The following is a 20,204-nucleotide window of genomic DNA, read 5'->3' on the forward strand; positions in this document are numbered from 1 at the left end:
CCATGAAAATTGTCATGAAACTTTGTGACACAATATTCCTTCTCTTTTTTAATTCTATAACAGGCAAATAAAACAAAATAAAAATCCATCTTTAAACACTGTGCATTTTTCTTTGTAATATAATGGTTCAGTAATAGCACCAAATATAACAAAAATAAACACTATATATTGTACCAAATATAAACACTATAATAGTACCAAGTATAATAAAAATAAACACTATATATTGTATAAAAATTAAAACCAAAAAACATACAAAAGATCAATGAAATGAAGAGCTGGTTTTTTGAAAAAATAAACAAAACTGACATACCATTGGCCCAACTAACCCAAAGGAAAAATAGGCCAGCACCATGGCTCACTTGGCTAATCCTCCACCTATGGCGCCAGCACCCCGGGTTCTAGTCTCAGTTGGGGCGCCGGATTCTGTCCCGGTTGCTCCTCTTCCAGTCCAGCTCTCTGCTGTGGCCCGGGAAGGCAGTGGAGGATGGCCCAAGTCCTTGGGCCCTGCACCCGCATGGGAGACCAGGAGGAAACACCTGGCTCCTGGCTTCGAATTGCACTATGCACCAGCCGTAGCGGCCATTTAGGGGGTGAGCTAATGGAAAAAGGAAGACCTCTCTCTCTCTCTCTCTCTCTCACTCTGCCTGTCCAAAGAAAGAAAGAAAGAAAGAAAGAAAGAAAGAAAGAAAGAAGAGGGATAAGACCCAATTCATTAGACTCAGAGATGAAAAAGGAAATTTAACAACAGATATCAAAGAAATAAAATGAATAATCAGGAATTACTACAAAGAACTATACACCAACAAATTGGAAAATCTCGAAGAAATGGCAGATTCCTGGACACATACAATCTATAAAATTAAGTTATGAAGACAGAAAATCTAAACAGGCAAATAACCAAGATGGAGACTGAATCAGTAATAAACACCTTCCAAAGAAAAGCCCAGTACTGGATGACTTCACTGCTGAATTCTATCAGACATTTAAAGAAGAACAAATTTTGATTCTTCTCAAGCTATTCAAAACAATTGAAAGGGAAAGAATCCTCCCAAAATCTAAGAAGCCAGCATCACCTTAATTTCTAAACCAGAAAAGACACAAGAAAGAAAGAAAACTATAGACCAGTATCCCTGATGAACATAGATGCAAAAATCCTCAACAAAATACTAGATAATCAAATCTAACACATCAGAAAGATCATTCACCCAGACCAAGTAGGATTTATCCCTGGTATGCAGGGATGGTTCAACATTCACAAATCAATAAATGTGAGACATCACATTAACAAACTAAAGAACAAAAACCACATTATCATCTCAATAGATGCAGAGAAAGCATTTTATAAATGTATCTTACACATCCTTTCATGATGAAAACTTAAGCAAACTGGATACAGAAGGAACATTCCTTAACACAATCAAGGCAATTTATGACAAACACGTGACCAGCATCTTACTGAATGGGGAAAAATTGGAAACATTCCCACTAAGATCTGGAACCACACAGGATGCCCGCTATCATCATTGATATTCAGTATAGTTCTGGAAGTTTTAGCCAGAGCTATTAGGGAAGAAAAAGAAATCAAAGGGATACAAATATGAAAGAAATGAGTCAAACTATTCCTATTTGCAGATGACATGATTCTATAGATAAGGGAACCAGAAGACTCCACTAAGAGATTATTGGAACTCATAAAAGAATTCGGAAAAGTGAACAGGATATAAAATTAACACAAGAATCAATAGCCTTTGTATATACAGACAACGCCAAGGCTGAGAAAAAACTTCTAAGATCAATTCCATTCACAATATCTACAAAAAAAAATTAAATATCTTAGAATAAACTTAACCAAGGAGGTCAACTATCTCTATGACGAAAATTACAAAACATTATAAGAAATAGAAGACACAAAAAAATGGAAAAATCTTCCATGTTCATGGATTAGAAGAATATCAAAATGTTCATACTACCGAAAGTAATTTACAGATTCAATGCAATCCCAATCAAAATAACAACAGCACCCCTTTCATATCTAGAAAAATGATGCCAAAATTCATATGGAAACATGAGAACTCAAACAGCTAAAGCAATCTCTTTGACAAAGGAACTAAAATCAATCCCTGGAGCAAGGAGTCTCTTCAACAAATGGTACTGGGAAAACTGGTTCTCCACAAGCATAAGTATGAAGCAAGACCCATACATTACACCTTACACAAAATCCACTCAAAATGGATCAAAGACCTAAATCTACAACCCAATACCATCAAATTACTAGAGAACCTCTGAGAAACCCTACAAGACATTGGTCTTGGAAAAGACCCCAGAAGCATAGGCAATCAAAGCCAAAATTGACAGATGGGATTACATCAAGCTCAGAAGCTTCTGCACTGCAAAAGAAACTTTCATCAAAGTGAAGAGGCAGCTGACAGAATGGGAGAAAATATTTGCAAACCATGAAACTGATAAGGGATTAATTAATATCCACAATGTATAAAGAGCTCTAGAACCTCAACAACAAAATAATCCAGTTAAGATATGGGCAAAGAACTTGAACAAGCATTTTTCAAAAGGTGAAGTTCAAATGGCCAACAGACACATGAAAAAATGCTCAGGCTCACTAGTCATCAAGGAAATGCAAATCAAAACCACAATGAGGTTTCACCTCACCCAAGTTAGAATGGCTCTCATATAGAAATCAACAAACAACAAATGCTGGTGAGGATGTGGGGGGAAAAGATACCCTAATCCACTGTTGGTGGGAATGCAAACTGGTGCAGCCACTGTGGAAGATAATATGGAGATACTTCAGAAATCTCAAAATAGATCTACTACCAGCCATCCCACTCCTGGGAATTTACCCAAATGAAAAGAAATCAGCATAAGGAATAGTGATCTGTACCACCATGTTTATTGCAGCTCAATTCACAAAAGCTAAGACATGTAATCAACCCATATGTACATTAACTGATAACTGGATAAAGAAATTATGGTATACATACACTATGGAATACTACTTAGCAGTTAAAAAAATTAAATCCTGTCTTTTTCAACAAAGTGATGCAACTGGAAACCATTATACTTAGTGAAATTAGCTAGTCCCAAAAAGACAAATACCATGTTTGCTCTGATCTGTGGTAACTAATAGAGTATCTAAAATGTAATGTACGGGAGTGAAGTTGACATTTGATATTCAATGATTGTTTACAGCCCTTGTTTCTACTGTTGAGGAATACTGGGTTTTTTTTCCTCCTACTATCTGTTGAACTCTTTATTTAGTGTACAGTTAATCTGATGAGTATAAAGGAAACTGAAAATAGATCTTTGAAAAATTAAGAGTGGGGACAGGAGGAGTAGTAGGAAGAGGGGTAGAAGTGTGGGCAGGAGGGAGGGTAGGGTGAGAAGAATCACTATGTTCCTAAATTTGTATATATGAAATGCATGAAGTTTATATACTTTAAATAAAATTTTTAAAAAAGACAGAGCGGCAAGGAAAAATAAATAGAAAAATTTTTAAAAAGAGTCCCTAATGGCAAATGCTGGAGTAATCTGAGCAACAAAACAAGTGATATGGCATTGCATTACATCCCAAATGATGAAATACGTTTCTATGAGCCCAGTTCAATATAGATGATTGAATAAACAAATGGAGAAAAGGGGAAAGTCTTCCACATAGAAACATCCCAAGATATAGTACATACTACTCCACCTCCAAAGGTGGAGTTTAATCCTCCTTCCTCTTCTCCAATCCCTTGATTGTAGCCTGTACTTGGTCACCAGCTTTTAATATACAAGGAGGAATAGTAGCTACAGAGAAGAAATGTGGCTAACAATCCCTTAACCAAGTAATGGAGACTAACATCACCATGAAAAGGCCATAGTCTCCAGGTTACTCACTACCCACACCCATGTCTCAGCTAGTTCCAGGATCCATCTGGCAGACACTTCCCATCTCCCTTTCTGGGACTCCCAGAGGTCTCCAGAGTCAATGGTGCCCTGGGAACCTACCTTGCCTGCCCTTTGAGAGTGGGCCAAAAAAACAGATCAATCTGCCTTTTTAGCCACAAGTTACATCCCTCTGCCCTCATCCCCACCAGCCAAAGATCCCCTTTCCACAAGTTAGATGATGGAGGGCAACCAAGGGGAGTCCAGGCTCAGAGCAGAGTCAGTGACAATGCAAGGACACCATCAACTCTCAAGGGTCGGGGACATGAGTCTGAATCTCAATAATCTGGGTATGAAGAGTTGAAATCCAAGGTCAAGCCTGCAACAGTATAGAATGTCTTCTAGGCAGCCCTAATTATTCTTGGAATAAAACCTCCTGTGGTTGAATACATTGAAAAATGCTTACTACTCCTCCTAAGCAGTCAAACTAACATTAGCACAGAAAAGACCCAGAGAAGTCCCTAAGTAAAATGGAAAGCTGATACTTTTTTTTTTTTTTTTGACAGAGTGGACAGTGAGAGAGAGAGACAGAGAGAAAGGTCTTCCTTTTGCCATTGGTTCACCCTCCAATGGCCGCCACAGCTGGCGCGCTGCGGCCGGCGCACCACGCTGATCCGATGGCAGGAGCCAGGTGCTTCTCCTGGTCTCCCATGGGGTGCAGGGCCCAAGCACTTGGGCCATCCTCCACTGCACTCCCTGGCCACAGCAGAGAGCTGGCCTGGAAAAGGGGCAACCGGGACAGAATCTGGTGTCCCGACCGGGCCTAGAACCCAGTGTGCTGGTGCCGCAAGGCGGAGGATTAGCCTAGTGAGCCACGGCGCCAGCTGAAAGCTGATAGTTTTAACCTCAATCTTGTTTGCACATCAGAAGCATGGAAGACAGTTGTGTGTGGGGTTTTTTTTTAAAATAATTTTGTACACTTGGGCCCTATCCCATAACTAAGGTGACAAGATACAGAAGAAGTGTAAAGAATAAGATAGGTGAAGAGAAGAGAAAAAAATTTCTCAGCTGAAGATACAAGTTCTCAAGAGTAAGTACTGGCCAGCGCCACGGCTCACTAGGCTAATCCTCTGCCTTGCGGCGCCGGCACACCAGGTTCTAGTCCCGGTCGGGGCACTGGATTCTGTCCCAGTTGCCCCTCTTCCAGGCCAGCTCTCTGCTGTGGCCAGGGAGTGCAGTGGAGGATGGCCCAAGTACTTGGGCCCTGCACCCCATGGGAGACCAGGATAAGTACCTGGCTCCTGCCATCGGATCAGCGCGGTGCGCTGGCCGCAGCGCACCAGCCACAGCGGCCATTGGAGGGTGAACCAACGGCAAAGGAAGACCTTCCTCTCTGTCTGTCTCTCTCACGGTCCACTCTGCCTGTCAAAAAAATTAAAAAAAAATTTAAAAAAGTAAGTACTGTGAATGGGAACTCATGAAGGTTTACCAAAAGAGGACAAGGTTTGGAAGAATTTCCACCAAAGATTTAAAGATTGAAGAGATGAATGAAAGATTAGTTTACCAAGCTCACTTGCAAAGAGCAATAATTTGTAGCAGAAGCAATCAACCTTGTAAGAACACAGAAGGAAGAGTGGAGTAAAGGTACTGATGAGCTTCCCAGATGGAAAATTAGCAAGGCAGGCACTGGAAGAAGTCAAGTGTATGTGTCTGCTAGGGCTGCCATGACAAAGCACCACAATCTGAGTGGCTTAAACAGAAATGTCTTGTCTAAGTTTCACAGGCTAGATGTCAGAAATAAAGTTGTTGACAGACCACCCTCTCTCTAAAGCTTCTGGAGAGGCTTCTTCCTGGCTTCACCCAGCTTCTGGTAGCCACAGGAGTTCCTGGGCTTTATGGCAGTTTAACTTGGTTCTTCCTAGATCTCCCATAGCCATTGACTCTCTGCATCTTTACAAAGCATGTGTGTATATATGTGTGTACACATTTCTCTCATAAAGACACACAGAATAGGGTCCACTCAAATGACCTCAAAATAAGGTCACAGGTAAGACTTCAATGTCTTTGGGGAGAACACAGTTAAACCATAACAGCGCGTATCCTGGAAAGTTAAGGGGAATTCAACAGAAACTGTTAAATAAAAGGAATAATGAAGGCTGAACAGAAAGAAAAAATGGGGCTGGTGCTGTGGCATAGCGGGTAAAGCCGCTGCCTGCAGTGCAGGCATCCCATATGGGCGCCAGTGCATGTCCCGGCTGCTCCTCTTCTGATACAGCTCTCTGCTATGGCCTGGGAAACAGAAAGAAGGAGAGAAAGAAAGAAAGAAAGAAAGGAGAGAAAGAAAGAGAGAAGGAGAGAAAGAAAGAGAGAAAGAAGGGGAGAGGGAAGGGAAGGGGAGAGGAGAGGGAAGGGAAGGGAAGAGGAGAGGGAAGGGGAGGGGAGGGGGGAGGGAAGGGGAGAGGAGGGAGGGAAGGGGAGAGGAGGAGAGGGGGGAGGGAAGGGGAGGAGAGGGGGGAGGGAAGGGGAGGAGAGGGGGGAGGGAAGGGGAGGAGAGGGGAGGGGAGGGAAGGGGGGGAGGGGAGAGGGAAAGGGGAGGGGAAAGGGGAGGGAAGGGGAGAAGAAAAAGGGGGGGGGGGGCAGACTGGGACATAGGGTGAGGAAGAGAAGCCTGGGAGAATGCTTAAAGTTTTAGAGAAGCCTCATTCAATCACTGCCAGAAAATTTTTATTGAAAGTATGGAGGGAAATACATTAAAATATTGGTAGTAGTACGATTATGGAGAACTTTATTTTTTACACTTTTTTGTGTTTCAAATTTTCTACAGTAAATACTTATAACTTTGGTAATCCAAGAGAAATACACATTATTTTTAAAAATAACTACCCAGTAAATGTTACAATCATCACTATGTACAATCTAAAGCATAAAGGTAAAGTGAAGAAAATACATACAGGATAAAACCACATAACAAAATTGAAACCCAAAACAAAAATGATGGTGGCCCACAATCAGCAGTCAACAAATGCTTACAGAGTAGAAAAAAGAGTGTGAGTTTTCACCTCAGACAAACCTTGGTTTTGATCCCAACACTCATTGGCCTGCTGAGCAATGAGCTAAGACTCTAAAGGTTTGTTTTCTCATTTGTGCAAATGGAAGTTTAGTTTCCTATTTTATAAAGATGCTAGTACAATGTAAATATAATACGTGTTTCTCAACATTTGATTATGACATTAATAACTGTATATTCAATCTGTGAATTTGAACAGATGCACAGCATAGTGAATATTTGAGGGCAGAGACATGGTTGGGAAAACAGGAAAAGCAGTATGGGTACAATAAAGGAAAATTCCCTTAACTTCCTAATACAAAAAGTTGGGATACCAGTACTGACTGCAAAGAGGCATTGCATGACTGGATAGAAGGTGATTCCACAAATTTTCCAAATTTCAAAAAAGTGAGGTAAGACTATGGGATGGCCATGCTATGTGCCCTTAATAATGCTATGTGCCCTTAATAAAAGTTATGGTACTTCGGGCTACAAAAAAACAAATGCAACTAAAATTGTCTTATATAAGAAAGGCATAATTATTTCATTTAACAAGAATTGTGGGATTAGGAAAATTTCAATAATCTAATAACACAAAGACCACATTTCTTCTGCCTGCCCTGTGATCTCCTAAGTTCCAATACAGCTGCTAATGTTGAAGCAGGACTGTTGTTTCCCCAAACACCTTTTTTAAAAGCTACAAAAACACTCCCCAGGAGCACCTTGGAAAATTTCCCATTCCATCTCATTGGCTACAACTACTTTACATGGAATTGTCTCCTCTGAAGCACATGGAGGATAAATACAAAAAAAAATTCAATTAGACTCAGAAGAGAAGGTAAGAACTAGGGGAATGGAAACTGGAAAGGCAACTGATCAGATATGCCACACAGGTGTATGCACAAGGCCAACAGAACATGAAGTCAGAATCTGAAAGGATGTTATTGATGGACTACCCAGGATATATGAAAACATATGAAGTAAGAGAGGGCTAAAGGATATGTGTCCCTATGCTGGGGTATAAAGAGGGACTTTTTTGGCAGGGAAAGGACAGCCTTATTTCCCATCAGTCACTGGGATGACTAAAGATGCTAATGGACTCAACCAAAAAAATGGCCGGAGGCGAGAAACGAAAGGAAAAGAAAAAGTGTGTAGGTGCACCCCATCCACAGCACTATAGAATGAAACATTCCCAGCCCCATGATCTAGGTAAACTCCCACCCGGTGAAGAGATGATTCTTGTTTGACAGGAATGATAGGAAGGCTTGTTAGAGGCCGATAGCCATCTGAATTCCAGTAAATGACCCAGATTCCCATATGGGGGGATAATTCTGAATTATCAGTAATCCCCATGACATCTTCCCGACACACTCCCACGGCTATCTCTAGGCTATCTTTACTCTCCACTTCCCAGTAATGTTTCCCTGAAGTGAAAACGTTTTTTCCCAGAACACAAGGCAAGTGTTGAAATCTCTCCGCAAATTGTGTGTTGTTCTGAGGAGTCCTCCATCCAGTAAAGTAGCTCCATGCTGTAGAAAATACTGGCCGATAACTGGCTGGTGCTCCATTTTTCACATATCTCCCTTCCTGGGAGATGATAAGTTTGGGATGAGCTGTGTCTTCAGCTAGGCTTACAGCCACTGCAGAGAAAATGGAAGCCGAGATAAATAATGCTACAGCTGATCACCAGCACTCCTCCAAAAATGCCCACCTTTTACAGCTTCAATTTCATCTTTCTCCTCTTGACGAGTACTTAGAGATGACACTCTTCACAGTCTCCCAACTGCTTCTCAGCTGGGCCTAGCAGACCATGGTAAGACTTTTAGCTATGTGAAATCCTCATGTCCTCTCTGCTATAAAAGACTACGACCTAGAAAATGGGAAGCTCATTACTTCATGGCTTCAAATCTTCACAATCCACATAACATTTGGAGATATTAATATATTAAATTAGATCAGTTCTGCTTTTCTGGGATAAGTCTACTTGGGTATGATTATTACATTATTATCCCTTAATACGTTGAAAAATTCAATTTGCTAAAAATTTTTTCTAAAATTTCTGGATCTACATTAATAAGAAACTCATTGTTAATTCTTTGGTATATCTTTGATACTAGGATCATGGTAAAGTTGGCCTTATGAAAAGAATTGGGAAATATTCACTCTTCTTCAAGTTTTTTAAGAGTTTATATAGAACTGATATTTCTTTCTCAAATATTTGGGGGAATTCACCAGTGAAACCACTTAGGGAAGTTTTTAACTGTAATACCAATTTCTTTAAGAGATATAAAACTGTTTCAGTTATCTATTTTTTCATGAGCCAGTTTTGGTAATTTGTATTTTTTGTAAGCATTGATAAAAGTTTTTTAACAAAAATATTTTATAAAATATTAACACTGGACTTTGTCCATTTCATCTGTTGTTGAATTTATCTGTGTAAAGTTGCACATATTCTCTTTTCAATATCTGAAGACTTTAATGATGTCACCTCTCTCATTTCTGATGTTAGTAATGTATGTCCTTTTTTCTGTTCATTTGGGTGAAAGGTTTAGCAATTTTATTAACAGTCTCAAAGCACCAGTTTTTCATCAATTTTTTCCTGTTGTTTTCCTCCGTTCTACTGTAACAATTTCTGCTAACTTCTATTCCCACTCTCTTCTGTTCAATTTGGCCTTATTTGTTCTTTTTCCAGTATATTAAAGTGGAAGCTAAAGTCATTAACTTGAGAACTGTCTTCTGAAATACGTTGTAGTGCTACCAGTTTCTATTAAGCACTGTTTTAGCTGTATCCCACAGATTCTGGTAAGCTGTGTTTTCCTTTTCATCCAGTTCAAAGTGCTTTCTAATTTCTCTTTTGACTTCTTTAATTCATGGTTTATTGTGAAGTGTGTTATTTAGTTTCCTAACTTTTGGGGATTTTCCTAGAATATTTTTCACTACTGATTTCTAAAAATTCCATTTTAGTCAGAGAATATACTTTGTATGACTTGAATCTTTTTTAAGTTATTGAGACTTGTTCCATGGCCCACCTTGATCTTAGAAAACGTTCCACATACACTTAAAAATAATGTGCATTCTGCTCTTGTTGGAAGGTTCTATAAATGAGGTCAAGCTGAATGACATTATTCAAGTCTAATATCTCCTTTCTAATTTGTTCTTAAAAATTATTGAAAAACTCCAACTATAACTGTAGTTACCTACATCTTGCATTTCTATCAATTTTTAACTAATGTATTTTGAAACCATTGTTAGGTACACAAATGTCTAAAGGCATTATGTACTCTTGATAAATTGATCACTTCATCATTGGGAGATAACCTCCTTTACCTCTGGTTTTATTCTTTGCTCTAAAACCTACTGTTAATAACTTAGCTGCACCAGATTTTTTTTTAAAGATTTTTATTTATTCGAAAGACCGAGTTACAGAGAGGGCGAGACAAAGAGAGAGGTCTTCCATCCACTGATTCACTCCCCAAATGGCTGCAACGGGCAGAGCTGTGCTGATCCGAAGACAGGAGCCAGGAGCTTTCTCTGAGTCTCCCACATGAGTACAGGGGCCCAAGGACTTGGGCCATCTTCTCCTGCTTTCCCAGGCCATAGCAGAGAGCTGGATCAGAAGTGGAGCAGCCAGGACTAGAACTGGCACCCTTATGGGATGCTGGCACTTCAGACCAGGGTGTTAACCCGCTGTGCCACAGCACCGGCCCCACCAGATTTCTTTTGACTAGTATTCTTTTTTTCTTTTTTTATTTTTATTTTTTATTTTTTGACAGGCCGCCACAGCCATTGGAGGGTGAACCAACGGCAAAAGGAAGACCTTTCTCTCTGTCTCTCTCTCTCACTGTCCACTCTGCCTGTCAAAAAAAAAAAAAAAAAAAAAAAAAAAAAAAAAAAGGACCTATCTGCCCATTCTTTTAAAAATAAATGGATCTTTAGAGTTAACTTGTTTCTTGCAGCATATAGTTGGATCTTACTTTTATTTTTACCCAATCTAGCCAACCTCTGCCTTTTGATTAGGTTAATCAGATCATTTATATTTTATGTGGTTATTGGGGCCAGCATTGTGGTACAGCAAGTTAAGCCACCACATTTGATGCTGGCATCCCACATAGGAGCGCCAGTCTGAATCCCAGATACTCCACTTCCAATCCAACTTCCTAATACTCCCAGGAAAGCAGCAGATGATGGCACAAATGTTTGGGACCCTGCCACCCATGTGGAAGACCATGATGGAGTTCCAGGCTCCAAGTTTGGCTTCACCCTGGCCCAACCCTGGCTGTTGTGGCCCTCTGGGGAATGAACCAGCAGGTAGAAGGTCTTTCTCTCTCCCTCTCTATAACTCTTTCAAAAAAATAAATCTTTGGGGGCCACGGCCTGTAGTGCCAACATGCCACATGGGTGCTGGTTCTGGTCCCAGGACCACTTCCAATCCAGCTGTCTGCAATGGCCTGGGAAAGCAGTGGAAGATGGCTCAAGTCCTTGGGCCCCTGCACTTGCATGGGAGACCCAGAAGAAGCTCCTGGCTCTGGATTGGCCTAGCTCCAGCCATTGCGGCCAACTGGAGAGTAAACCAGTAGGTGGAAGTCTTCTCTCTCTCTCTGCCTTTGCCTCTGCAACTACGCATTTCAGATAAATAAATCTTTAAAAAATAAATATTATTAATACATTAGGTTTCTATTATCTTGCTATTTGTTTTCTGTTTTTCCCTCTTTTTCTATGTTCTTTTTGATTAACTATGTATTTTTTATGATTCCACTTTATTGGCTATAACTTTTAATGGTTGTTTTAAAGTTTACTAGACACACTTTTAATTTATCAGCCTACCTTCAATAATACTGTAACACTTTATATGTAAAAATATAATATACTCCCATTTCTCCCCTTCAAATCTTCAAGCTGTTGTTATCATGCATTTTACTGATAAATATGTTACAAACTTCATAAGACTCTGCTGTTTGGTCAGTTACTGTATTAGTCAAGATTCTCCAAAACAAACAAAATCAATAGGATATATATGTACTTGTATGTATACGCATGTGTGTATACATGTGTGTGATTTATTATAAGGAACTGATTCATGTGATTATGGTAACTGGACCAAATCTACTATGTGGAACAGTATACTTGAGACCCAGAGTCAGCGTTCTCATTTGAAGGCCATTATGCAAGAAGAGCAAATGTGAATCAAGTCCAAAGTAGTCTATGGAGAAAGCCCTTTTGCTTTTGTCTATTCTAGTCAGACCTTCATTTGATTGGATAAAACCCATCTACATTTATGGAGGGCAATCTGTTGTACTCAAGTCTACTGATTTAAATGTTAACTTTGTCCAAAAATATCCTCACAGAAATGCCGGAATTTTAAATAAAACATTTGGACACCCTGGTATTTTGTTCACTTGCATTCTTTCCAAACATAAATGGAAAGTCATCTTTTTCACTGTGAATAACATGTATTTTTGCTGTGGCTGCATTTAAGATTTTCTTTCTATTGCTGATTTTCAGCAAATAATGTTTATGATGCGCTTTGGTGTATTTTTCCTCATATTTCTGTGCTTAAGGTTTGTTGAGTTTCTTGGCCCTGTAGACTCAAGAGTTTTCATCAAATGTGAAATACTTTTCCAGATATTTCTGTTGTCCCAGCCCCTTTTCCACTCCTCTCCTTCAGGGAATCTAGTCACCATAGATAAGGCTGCATGAAGTTGTTCCACGGGTCACTGATGCTCTTATTTTCTTTACATTCTTTTTCTGTTCATTCTGCAGTTTCCATTGCTCTAATTTCACTAATCTTTTCTTTTACAATGTCTAACCAACTATTAATCTCATCCAGTGTATTCTTCACCTCAGTCACTATAGTTTTTAATCTCTATAAACTTAACCTGAATCTTTTTTATATCTTCCATGTCTTTATATATTCATTACAGAACCATTAAAATAAATGTTTTAATGTCCTCCTATGCATACATTTGAGTAAATTTCAATTGAATACTCTCATTGCTTTCCTACTATTTTACTTACCTGATAATGCCTAACCAAATATCAGACATTATGAATTCACAAGGTTGAGTTCACAATTTTCTTGAGCTTTGTGCTGGGATGCAGTTACTTGGAAACTTCTTTTTAGGTCCTACTTTCATGATTCATATGGCTGGTATGAAATAGTACTTACTCTAGGACTAGATATTCTCTATTAATGAGGCAACATTTTCCTGATTACTCTGCTCAGTGTCTCATGAATTCAGAGTTTTCCAATCTGGCTGAGGAACTGGTGAACACCAGCACTTCTTCACTTTTAGGTAGTTTTTTACAGGCATGTGCTGATCAATACTCTAATGAATATTCAGAGAATCCCTCTATGGATCCTCTCTCAATGCAGCTCTCCTTTCTGCAGTCTGCCAGAACTTTGCAAACTCTCACTGTGCAGTTCTCCTTGGACTCTCACCTCCATTATTCAACCCAACCAGTCCACATGACTCTACTTCAATTTTCTCTCAAGCAACTCACCTCATTTGTTTCACACTTTTTAGGGATTACTGTCCTTCACTGCCTAACATCCAGTATTATGAAAACTGTTGTTTCATGTCTTTTGACTTTTTTAAGTTGCTTCATACAGTTGAGTAAATTCAGTCCTTGTTACTCCAATATGGTTGGATGTGAATATCCACTATATGTTCCTTAATCAGAGACTGATAATTAACTGCATGACTTGTATGACATGTGGAGATCCAATGAAGTTATTTTCTCTCCATCCTACCCTCTTCTTCTCAACCTCAGCTGCTGCCTTTCCCAACAATGCACCCTATCATTTTGTCACATTGGATACCCTTCTTCCATATCTTAGCTCATGCTGCTGATTCTGCTTGGAAAAGTACACCTCCATTTTCCATTTGGAAACACAACTGTCACTCACTTCTGCTTTGAAAACTTGCCCAATGTACTCCCAACAGACCCCTCCCTCTGTTCTGTAATTTTGTTCTACCATTGATAAACAGTGGCTCCTACAACATTACATTAAATGATATGTCTCTTCTATTGGCTTATTAACTCTTAGAAAGGTGAGAATAGGTCTCTTTCTTTTTGTAACTGTAATACAGTATGTGTTAAGTAAACATTGCTTAATGAAGAGTATATCCATTTATTTCTAAGTAACCACTACATTTCTCCTAACACTCCTTTTAGCTTCTTATTCTTTCTCTTTCCTTTCCATACTTCTCTCACTGTTTATTCTATTATTTGAAAGATTTCTAGAGAACCCTAAGTCCTAGAAATTCTGCTCACCTTGGAATCTCTTGAGCATTTCCTTCATCATTGGTATCTGGCACACAGTCTTCACATTTAGAACTTCAGGGGAATAGTTCACATCTCCTTGGTTTTCACACCTAAGAAAAGTACAGAAAGCTATCTTGTCTCTTACGAGACAACTAGAGCAGCCAAAATCCCCACTTCCCATCAGAAGTTTCCAAACCCAAAGCTGAGATCATTTTCGCTCCTACTACTCCTTGCAAAAGTGAACAACACAATTCCTCCTCCACAGACCCTTCAGGGAATACCCAGATTGACCTATGGACCCCAGACCTTGTTTCTGCTCTGTTCATCCAATACCTTTAGCATTCCATTCAGGCCCCCATAAAAGAGTAAGAGCATATACCTGATCAGCACATCTTTTGGATTCTGTAAAGAAAAGAAAGAAGACCCAATATGAATTATTTCTGCCAAAAGAAAAAGTAGGAATAGTCACAAATGTAGGACCTTATCTAAAAACTTAAAGACATAAGGACATTTTACCTTCAGAGGATATATAGATAAACTCAGGGTCCAGCACTATGGTGTAGGGGGTAAAGCTGCTAAAATGCTGGCATCCCGTATGGGTACCAGTTCGAGTCCCAGCTGCTCCACTTCCTATCCAGCTTTCTGCTATGGTCTGGGAAAGCAGTAAAGATGGCATGAATGCTTGGGCCCCTGCATCTGCATGGGAGACCCAGAAGAAGCTTGTGACTCCAGATCAACCCAGCTCAAGCCATTGCAGCTATCTGGGGAGTGAACCAGTGGATGGAAGACCTCTCTCTCTGCCTATACCTCTCTCTGTAACCCTGCCTTTCAAATAAATAAATTAATTAAAAAAAAAAAATAAAAACTCAAAGGAAAGAGTCTTGATAACAAATGAGCTAAAGACTCAAATTTAAGTACTGAGTCAGAATTATCTTTCCAAAGTTGCTGAATATTAGAAAATACTTAAATGAATATGTCAGTAAAAATCTGAGGACAAGAACAAAGCTATCTCAAACTGTGATTGTAATGATCAATAATCAGCAAAAACATATAAATTTCTCTGGGGCCCACACTGTGGCATAGCGGGTAAAGCAGCCACATGCAGTGCCGGCATCCCATATGGACGCCGGTTCAAGTCTCAGCTGCTCCACTTCCAATCCAGCTCTCTGCTATAGCCTGGGAAAGCAGTAGAAGATGGCCCAAGTCCTTGGGCCTCTGCACCCATATGGGAGACCTGAAAGAGGCTCCTGGCTTTGGATTGGCAAAGATCTGGCCATTGCAGTGAGCTGGGAAGTGACCCAGTAGATTGAAGACCCCTCTCTGCCTCTCCTTCTCTCACTCACTTTCAAATAAATAAATAAATAAATCTTTAAAAATAAATAAATTTCTCTTAACTGTTGATATAATTATGTGGTTTGTGGTTTAATGCTTTATTATTTTAATAAAGAATTATAAATGTATGGGGCCGGCTGTGGCGCAGCAGATTAACACCCTGGCCTGAAGTGCCAGCATCCCATATGGGCCGATTCTAGTCCTGGCTACCCCACTTCCAATCCAGCTCTCTGCTATAGCCTTGGATAGCAATAGAAGATGGCCCAAGTCCTTGGGCCCCTGCACCCATGTGGGAGACCTGGAAGAAGCTCCTGGCTCCTGGCTTCAGATCGGCGCAGCTCCAGCCATTGTGGCCATCTGGGGAGTGAACCATCGGATGGAAGACCTCTCTCTCTCTCTCTCTCTGCCTTTCCTCTGTGTATCTCTGATTTTCAAATAAATAAATAAATCTTTAAAAAAAAAGAATTATAAATGTATAAATGAGATGAATAAGACTTTTTCTTAGATGTACTTCAGATCCTATATAAACTACCAGACCACATAAATAAATATCTCATAAATCTCACATTACCTGAGCAGGCATACCTACATTTTACACTAATTTCCTCTGAATGGTGAATGTTTGACTCTTAATTGTATAATAGAAGGAACACAATTAACAAATATGACATGTCGTCTATTAAACCATTCACCAGGAAGTACATTCAGCTCTACAGACAAGAGTGTGTTCCATTCGTGATGTTAACTAACACCTATGTAAAGATAGAGATTCCCCCTTCCACATCCATCTCACCTGGAGCAGTTCCAGGCTGGAGGCCTGGCTTTTCTCTCCCACTTCTAAGATGAGCTTCTTCATGGAAGTGATCATTTGATTGAGCATTAACATGTTCTCATTCATTTTCTTCTGTGTTTCTTCTTCTTCTTCTCTCAGCCTCTGAAGAATCAGTTGCTCTTCATCAGCCAGGAAGTGGTGTAGCTTTGAAAATTCCGTGCTGATTCTCATTTGCTGATTCTTTATCTTTTCCTAGGATCACATGAGATTTGCTCAGTGCTTGTTTTGCCTGGCCCTTGCTCTTCATTTCTTGAACATGACCCCCCAACAACTCATAGTCCTTTCAATCCTAATCAACTGCTCCAGAAAATCTCCTGCTCACCCCCTACAAATTTCCATTACTTTTATTTGCACTTGATATCCCTGTAGTTATCATAGTATTCACTTATTCTTTGTGACATCTGAATCTCTACCAGTAAGAGTGATGACTTGCTGATATACTTTTTCTAATTAAAATGTACTTTCACATATATTATTTAGTTTAGCCCTCAGAAAATCTGCTGTTTGGTTCTGTTAAATCTTTAGGACCATGCAGCACATGATACCGTCCAACCACATTGGCTTCCCTAAAAGCAAAGTTCATTCCTGTGTTTCTTTCCATAATACCAAACACCCAAACGAACTCCAACCCAGGGAACACATTAAATTAGAGATATGGGGATGAAGTGTGTAGAGTTCACACTGCCCAAAGTCACAGGCCAGCAGGGACAGACACTTGCTGTTCTATCACCTTACCTGCAAGCAGTGCACAACTGATGATTACTCTGCAAGTTCTTCCCTTCAAAACCCTCTGAACAACCCCAGATTGAAAGAGCTTCAGAAACAAGAAATGTGCAAATCCTTCTATTACCTTCCACTTTGTAGCATTCTTCAGTTCTGTTTCCTGTAACCGCACAATTGTCTTCATCTTGACTGTAAGACTACATTCAGAACTACGAAGTTTCTCCTGCCAGCAGAAACACACAAAGGTTAAAAAAAAAAAAAAATCATCTCTCTCCAAGCATATTCCTTGCTTAGGAGATAAAAATCATTTAATCTAAATAGAGAATGAGACCGAAAAAATATTGAAGACAGTCACATACTATCATAAAAACTATTCTGGTCTGAAATTACAGTACTACATAAAAAGTGCCTAACAAGGTGGCAAAAACTAAAAATTTTTGTTAGAAAATTAAAAAATAGCTATGGGCAGTGCTTGGTCCCCTGCACCCACATAGGAGTCGAGGAAGAAGCATCTGGCTCCTGGCTTTGGATTGGAGCAGCTCCGGCCGTGGCAGCCATCTGGGGGTGAACCAATGGAAGGAAGACCTTTCTGTCTGTCTATAACTCTGTCAAAAAAAAATAATCTATGGGCCAGCATTGTGGCCTAGTAGGTTAAGCCTCTGCCTGCAATGCCAGCATCCCATATAGGTGCCAGTTAGAGACCCAGTTGCTCTACTTCCCATTCAGCTCCCTGCTAATGCTGGGAAAACAGAAGATGGCTCAAGTGCTTGAATCCCTGCATACCCATGGGAGACCTGGAAGAAGTTCCTGGTTCCTGGTTTTGGCCTGGCTCAGCCCTGGCCACTGCAGCCATTTGGGGAGTAAACCAGTTGATGGAAGCTCACTTGCTCACTCAATCTCTCCTCCTCTCTCTGCAACTCTTTCAAAAAGAAATTTTAAAAGGTCTTAAATTGTATTAAAATATATAGTATTGAAATGGGAGAAGACCTCTGACAGCATAAAGATTAAAAAGATGCCACCTTTTCGAAGAGCAATTGGCAGGATTTAACAAATTTAAGATGTGTAGAATCCAGCTTTTTTAAAAAAAATTTATTTATTTGAAAGTCAGAATTACACAGAGAGAGGAGAGGCAGAGAGAGAGAGAATGGTCTTCCACACACAGGTTTACTCCCCAATTGGCCGCAACAGCTGGAGCTGCGCCGACTCGAAGCCAGGAGCTTCTTCCAGGTCTCCCATGTGGGTGCAGGGGCCCAAGGACTTGAGCCATCCTCCAGTGCCTTCCCATGCCATAGCAGAGAGCTGGATTGAAAGTGGAGCAGCCAGGTCTCGAACTGCGCCCATATGGGATGCCGGCACTGCAGGCAGCAGCTTTATCTGCTATGCCACAGCACCGGCCCCAATCCCACTTCTAATAATCTATCCAATACTAGCAAAAATAATCATATGAAGAGACTGTTCACTGAAAAATTACTCAAAATCTACTAATGGGAAATTATTAAATTACTTATGGTATAGTAATACTTTGTATCAATTTCATGTATCTCCCTATATGCTGACATGTTATATTAAGTTAAAACCAAATTAATATAGGCTTTGTATAATTCTATTTTGAAAATATATGTTAGCCGGCGCCGTGGCTCAATAGGCTAATCCTCCACCTTGCGGCGCCGGCACACCGGGTTCTAGTCCCGGTCGGGGTGCCGGATTCTGTCCCGGTTGCCCCTCTTCCAGGCCAGCTCTCTGCTATGGCCAGGGAGTGCAGTGGAGGATGGCCCAGGTGCTTGGGCCCTGCACCCCATGGGAGACCAGGAAAAAGCACCTGGATCCTGGCTCCTGCCATCGGATCAGCGCGGTGCGCCGGCTGCAGCGGCGGCCATTGGAGGGTGAACCAACGGCAAAAGGAAGACCTTTCTCTCTCTGTCTCTCTCTGTCCACTCTGCCTGTCAAAAATATAAAAAAAAAAAAAAAAAAAAAAGAAAATATATGTGCACTTGTACGCATGTGTGTTTATGTACATTTATTTATATGTAAATAGAAGCAAAATCTGAAAGGGTATATACCTAAATATTAACATTCGCTTTTTCTAGAAAATAACTTGTAAGCTTGAGGAAAGGAAATCTAAAAATTTTTTATTAACTTTTGTTTGAATTTCTACAAGAAATATATGCCATTTTTATCATCTGTGCTAGTAAGAAATAAAACTTAATCAACATTAACAAATGTCAGACATGACCTCAGACAGAAAAAGGCTGGAGAAACATGCAGCGGAAAACCAACAGGAATTGATGATCAAACAGCTTTAGAAGAAGGGAGTCCAGACTTAGCCCATGGATTCTGGGTTGAATAATTAGACGGACTGCAAGTTAGTTACCAAATTAAGAAATATGGGGCGGGCCAGCATTGTGGCACAGTGGGTTAAGCTGATACATGCAACACCTGCATCATATGGGTGCCAATTTGAGTTCCAATCCAGCTCCTTGCTAATGCCTGGGAAAGCAGAAAATGGCCCTTCTCTTCATACCCATCTTACTCTCTATGTGGCCCCCTGGGAGACTCTGCTTACTTCTACCATGACAGAGACAGGATGACAATTCTAGAATATTCTGTCCCTAGCTTCATAGAGCCCTTTTCCTATCCCCACCACCTTCTGTCCCTCTTTGTTAGACTTCCCATCAGTGACTTTACACTTAATATGTTCCAAAATGAGCATGGGATCTTCTGTCCTAAAGCCCACTCTTTTTCCTACATACTTTGGCACCATTAACCCCTAATATCTATTTGACACCTAAACCAGAAATCTGGACTACTATCCTAACTTCCTCTCTCTCACCTATCAAGACCAATTAATTGGTCACCAAGTCATTCCAGCTCATAATTAATCCACTGCCTCTTCTTCATCACTCGTGCCCTGCACTAATTATTTATTACCTCTTGCTTAAAATGATACAAACATAGCCCAATTGGTCTTTTTTTTCTATCCATGCATGTGGGTTCCAAAGTAATCTTTCTAAAACAAACAATCATAACATTCCTGCTTTAAAATCTTTTGACTTCCTACTGCCAGAAAGAGAAAGCTCTGCCATTTTGGTATAGTGAACAGACCTTTGATGACATGGCCTT

The 20,204-nt window shown here is 40.1% G+C and overlaps 1 protein-coding gene and 1 long non-coding RNA gene across 8 annotated transcripts in view; one reads left to right on the forward strand and one right to left on the reverse strand.

The window, feature by feature from the left end:
- Positions 1 to 20,204, reverse strand: part of TRIM4 (tripartite motif containing 4) — a 219,293-nt gene that overhangs the window by 197,160 nt on the left and 1,929 nt on the right. For 4 of the 7 annotated variants that reach the window (XR_011384547.1, XM_070064402.1, XM_051847936.2 and 1 more), the window contains exons 2-5: positions 17,212 to 17,307; positions 16,323 to 16,553; positions 14,577 to 14,599; positions 14,207 to 14,307 (exon numbers count right to left, since the gene is read on the reverse strand). Coding sequence is in view for 6 of the 7 variants with exons in the window: in XM_070064402.1 (XP_069920503.1) it covers positions 14,207 to 14,307; positions 14,577 to 14,599; positions 16,323 to 16,553; positions 17,212 to 17,307 (451 nt within the window). In the remaining variant the exon portion in view is untranslated. Of the gene's footprint in view, positions 1 to 6,592; positions 8,802 to 14,206; positions 14,308 to 14,576; positions 14,600 to 16,322; positions 16,554 to 17,211; positions 17,308 to 20,204 lie in introns of those variants that run through there. The other 3 variants (XM_002721876.5, XM_051847935.2, XM_008248907.4) reach the window with 3 other exon arrangements.
- Positions 8,567 to 16,089, forward strand: LOC138846989 (uncharacterized). Its single transcript, XR_011384553.1, has 3 exons — positions 8,567 to 8,744; positions 9,624 to 9,733; positions 15,756 to 16,089. It is a non-coding gene; the product is annotated as an uncharacterized lncRNA (long non-coding RNA).

Source organism: Oryctolagus cuniculus, chromosome 19 (genome assembly GCF_964237555.1).
Source record: "Oryctolagus cuniculus chromosome 19, mOryCun1.1, whole genome shotgun sequence".
NCBI classification, from domain to species: Eukaryota; Metazoa; Chordata; class Mammalia; order Lagomorpha; family Leporidae; genus Oryctolagus; species Oryctolagus cuniculus.